General features: G+C 33.6%; 1 protein-coding gene across 3 annotated transcripts in view; it reads right to left on the bottom strand.

Annotated features, from left to right (window-relative positions):
- Positions 1–4,748, bottom strand: part of LOC111088004 (nephrin-like) — a 125,723-nt gene that overhangs the window by 60,748 nt on the left and 60,227 nt on the right. For 2 of the 3 annotated variants that reach the window (XM_022396685.1, XM_022396687.1), the window contains exons 6-8: positions 2,745–3,035; positions 2,051–2,338; positions 1,147–1,446 (exon numbers count right to left, since the gene is read on the bottom strand). In XM_022396685.1, the coding sequence (XP_022252393.1) occupies positions 1,147–1,446; positions 2,051–2,338; positions 2,745–3,035 (879 nt within the window). The remainder of the gene's footprint in view (positions 1–1,146; positions 1,447–2,050; positions 2,339–2,744; positions 3,036–4,748) is intronic. The other variant, XM_022396686.1, reaches the window with a different exon arrangement.

Raw genomic sequence — 4,748 nt, 5'->3', positions numbered from 1 at the left:
GAATCCGCGACCCTCAGATTGCGAGTCGAGTGCCTTAACCACCTGGCCATGCCAGGCCAGTAGTTAATCTAAACCACAGTTAAATACTTCAGATGACGAGAGCTCTCCGGAAGTTAAACCCACTTTCTTTGAAAACAAAACATGAAACATGTGATTCTCAGAATTCACTTTTATTAATATTTATTGTGACGGAATGTGGTTTCTATGTGTGACATCCAGTTAAGGTATAGAAGAAATATTAAAACAGGATGAAAGTGCGACTAAACAAAGTAATCACTACAAAAATATAAGCAGAGAAAAAAACTAAATTAAAGATTAAATATTTGATTATTTATACAAACATGTTCAAAATAATTAATTCTACTTGTCGTAAGGCATTAGTACTAGGTCTATTATATTTTTAACACTACACTCTTTATCTAGTCTCTTATAGATTTTCAATGTTATTTAGAAAATATTTAATAACAGAATTTCAACCATACTACATTCGTCTCTTTCTGATGACGCGTTTCGCTCAAAACAGAGCTCATCAGACTGGCTGGGACACAAAAAACACAGTAGGTGTCAGAACGATATTTATTTAAATATACAAAATCAATATCACAAATAGAACTAAGTGGGTTTAATCTCGTACAACATTTATTTTGGCAGCATTACTAAAGAAATAATAAAACTTAGCTATAAAATGACTTTTGGTGACCACGAGTCTGAAACAAATATTTGTCATATAAGGACATTTCTAGACTAAACAAAAGCAAGACAAAAACAAAACTGAAGAGACGACAGAAAAATAAGAAATGCCATGTGTCACTTGAGACGTTTCGAGACTAAGCAAACTTAATTCAAACACAAACCTACAGAGAAAATAAAGGTAACAAAAATCTAGGAAGCTAAAGGCTTCTCATAATACTAACATCTTTTTTTTTCTTATTTTACAAGTAGAATTTTTCTTAACGTTAATTATTATGCCTGCCAAGTTTCATGTTTTAAAAGTACGGAGAAATGTTATAAATCCATGCGTTATTTATCATTTGAAAGCAGAAAATTTATGAATCAATCTTAAGAAGGAAAAATATATACAGTTCTTCTTCGATGTTAAAATTGATATTGCAACTGTCTTTTAGCTAGGTTGCATTTTATACTTACGCGGCTTCGTGCTTAGAGATGCTACAGTATGTGCAGTCAGGGTTACCATAGCACTACGACCGTTGTTATTAGATGAGTATATCGAGAGAAGAAGATGAGCCTCTGATGGAAGAGTTGAGAGCAAAAACAACGGATGATTGAAGTTCGACAGATTGGCTTGAAGTTGTCTTCTAGGTAAGAGAAAAACCTCGACGTGAAATATTTGTTGTAGACCGCCATCAACGCCAGGGCTGCATTCCACGAGTAAGGTGGAGTTGGTCGAATTCGAAATGCTACAGTTGTAAGGGGGGCTTGGAGGACCTGAACCAAATCAGTAAATCATTCTTATACTTTACTTGAAATGTTTCTATTATAGCTGCTATTCTCAGAGTTCTGGTAAAACTCTGTTTTATTCAATGCGAACAAAAACCTTATTAAAGCACTTTAGTGTTTTAGATCTTATAATAAGCACAGTTACTTAGAGCCGGACTAAATTTCATGATTTTTTCTACCTTTACATACACAATTTTTATAGCGTAAGGTAATTAATTTTGATTTACTCTAACTCAGAGTTTTGTATATGAAAGAGAACTAGGTTTTACAGGAATCTCCATATATATATCCACATTATGAGCGATAGTTTAATGGACAGATCCAGCATACCCTGTCTCATTCCATCTACGAAATGTGACTGTATCATAATTTATTTTCAGAAAAACAAAGTAATGTTAGCCTTCGTTTCACTGACAACAAATTACCTATTTTCAAAAATTTTCTTTACTCTTAATATTTCCACCAAATTTAGTTAAAAATAAGAAAATATTTTGTTAAAAAATTATTTCCATGGTACACACAATAATTACTAAGCTCTTAACCGATTAAATTGATTCGTTATTGTTCTAAAAGTAACAGAAAGTTTACTTACCGACCGGAATCAAAGTGAAAATGCAAGGATCTACTTGTGCACCGATCTGATTCTGAGCTTGGCAGGCTAAGAATCCAAAATCGTTCTCTTCACGTGGTATATAACGGGCAAAGCTCTTTAAACCAGAGGTGGTAAAAGTCAGAAGCTCTCGACTGCCCATAGTGTTGTTAATCGTCCATATAAATATGACATCATCAGGGTCAGACTCAACTTCACAGGACACTTCAACCAGTTCATTCACTGTGACAGCATAAGCAATTTTCTGACCCTTCTTACATACGGGTGCATCTGCGGCAAGATAAAACGTCCAAACAAAAATGACCCAAAAGCTTTCGAAAAGTGGTCACTTTGTCATCAATAGTTTAAAATGACTTTTATAATCACATCATAGAAATGGAAAGTGCTTCCTTAATATGTATAAAATATAGTTCTATCTTGAACCCAAATTAACCGAAGTTGTGAACAGGACTAAAAACATGTTTGTCTATTAAAATAAATTATGAAGTAATAATTTATCCTATCTTGATGAACAATGATATATGGGTAGATCTGTATATATGACTGTTACTTATGGTGTTTAAAAATAAGCCTATCAGTATTAGAATATCAAAATTCTGACACATTAAACAATTCTATTTTAAATAAAGTTGTAATTTTAAAGAATCTTAACCGGGAAGAAAATTGAGAAACGTACATTTAACGACAATCTCTAAACCTTCACTATATCCTCGACCTTCTCTATTTTCAGCAAAACACCGGTAGGTGCCACTCTGTTCTTTTGTCACATTTTTCATGATAAGAGATTGGTTACGAACAAAGATTCCAGTTCGTATGTTCGTTTTCAGTGTGTCACTTTGAAACTGCCATTTGATCTTCAATACTTCCGGGTTAGACTTGTACTGACATTGAAGGTGAACGTCATCTCCGGTTTGAATCTGTTTTGCTTCCTGTCCACGTCTCAGCGTCACTGAAACTTTTGGTGCGTCTGTTTTGATTAAAGTTAGCTATGAAACAGCAAGAAAAATGATAAACTATTCAAAGTTGATTAAATAGGTCAAAATATATACCGATATGTACTATAATAAATGGTGTTAAAGGCTTTTCTTAGGTAAAACAATTTTTAAGCCAAAATCTAGCATTGTTTTATACAATACCTTGAACAAGTAACTCTAATTAAGGTTTTAAAATATTTTTTATATCTGTGCTGAATAAGTGGTCTGTGTTAACTTTCATCGTTCTAGCATCTTTCTGATAACTAAATGTACTTCCGCATGGTCCCCGAAAGTGCTCTGTTTCAAGAGTAAGTAAAACCAAAATTAAGAGTAACATATATTTCTATTTCTTGCTTTTGAAGTTCGTATATCATGTTGTGTTGTAGCCTACAGAGTTCATAATCATTCTCGTGATTCATGGATGCGCATGTTTTACTGACGTCAAGACAGTACAAATTACAACGTTAAGCGTCCCGTCATTTTAGTGTCTACTGACTGACTGACAGACAACACATTACTGTATAGCGATGCGAGCAGTTTAAGCAGGTGGCTCTTTCAGTAGGCTTTCAGCCTCCTTTCAGGGAAACTAGAACTGATTTTAAAAGACAAGAGCAGTTGATTTAGGGAAAATGACTAATCTTTCCTTTTGTTATACGAAACCCATTAACGAATTAATTTTCAATTAAAAACTGGAGATATACTGAAACTAAGGCCATGCATTCCATTATTAGACGGTAACGGAAAAGAGGATAAATGTCTTAGAAAATGAATTGTCATTTGAGTGACAAGGAATTCCCATGTGATTCGTTCATAATTTGTTAAAAGGCCTCAATAATGTGACTAGCTTGGAATTTTTATGCTAAAATATTTTCCATTAATATATCATGGATCCATATCAGTATCTTGTCAACTTTTTGAAGAATTAACTTCGGTAGTAAAGGAAAGAAAATATTTCCAAACATTTGTAAAAGGTAACAAACTATTTAAAGTTGTTAACGAAACTGTTGGTTTAGTGAGAATAATAATAAAAACTTTCGAAGCGTACCAACCCACGATAGTTTGTATTAAAATGAAGAGTTTGAGTACAAAACTAAGTAATATGGTGTTATCTAATGCTGGACTGCAGGTCTAAAGGTCCGTGGTTTGAGTAGCGATATTCCGCTTCAAACTTTCAGCTACGTCAGCTTATAATGTGACAGTCTGTTCCATTATACAGTTAATGGTAGTCGCGTAGACTAACTATTTACCCCCCCCCCGTCTCTTTGTTTAGTAGCTTTAAATTAGGGATAGCTTTTCAACACGTAAACTAAACGGTCCGGTGAGAGACACCTTTGCCTTAACTTTAGCCTCACAAACGTTGATGAACTCAAAGTCATCTTCTTCCTAGACTCTTTCATCGCCAAGATAATTTATGAAAGATGACATTTGACCTATATTAAACAAAAAAGGATTACTTCATCTTCACTTTTGTAATAAAGTATTTGAACCCGAAAGGTAAAACAACAACAAAATAACGAGTCATATTAAGCAGGTTCGTAGAATTAAGAAGATTTTACTTACTCAGTGATCTCTTGATCACGTCAAAACTATAACAATATAATGTATACACCATACTTAGAAGACTAGCTAGGTGGTCATTGTTACAATATGTATAAATAAACAGATACATTCAGATAGGTCATTGTGTCAATATATGTAAGTCAGCA

This window comes from Limulus polyphemus, unplaced genomic scaffold (genome assembly GCF_000517525.1).
Source record: "Limulus polyphemus unplaced genomic scaffold, Limulus_polyphemus-2.1.2 Scaffold2976, whole genome shotgun sequence".
Taxonomy (NCBI): Eukaryota; Metazoa; Arthropoda; class Merostomata; order Xiphosura; family Limulidae; genus Limulus; species Limulus polyphemus.
The sequence above is the reverse complement of the archived record's forward strand: the minus strand, read 5'-3'. Positions and strand labels throughout refer to the sequence as shown.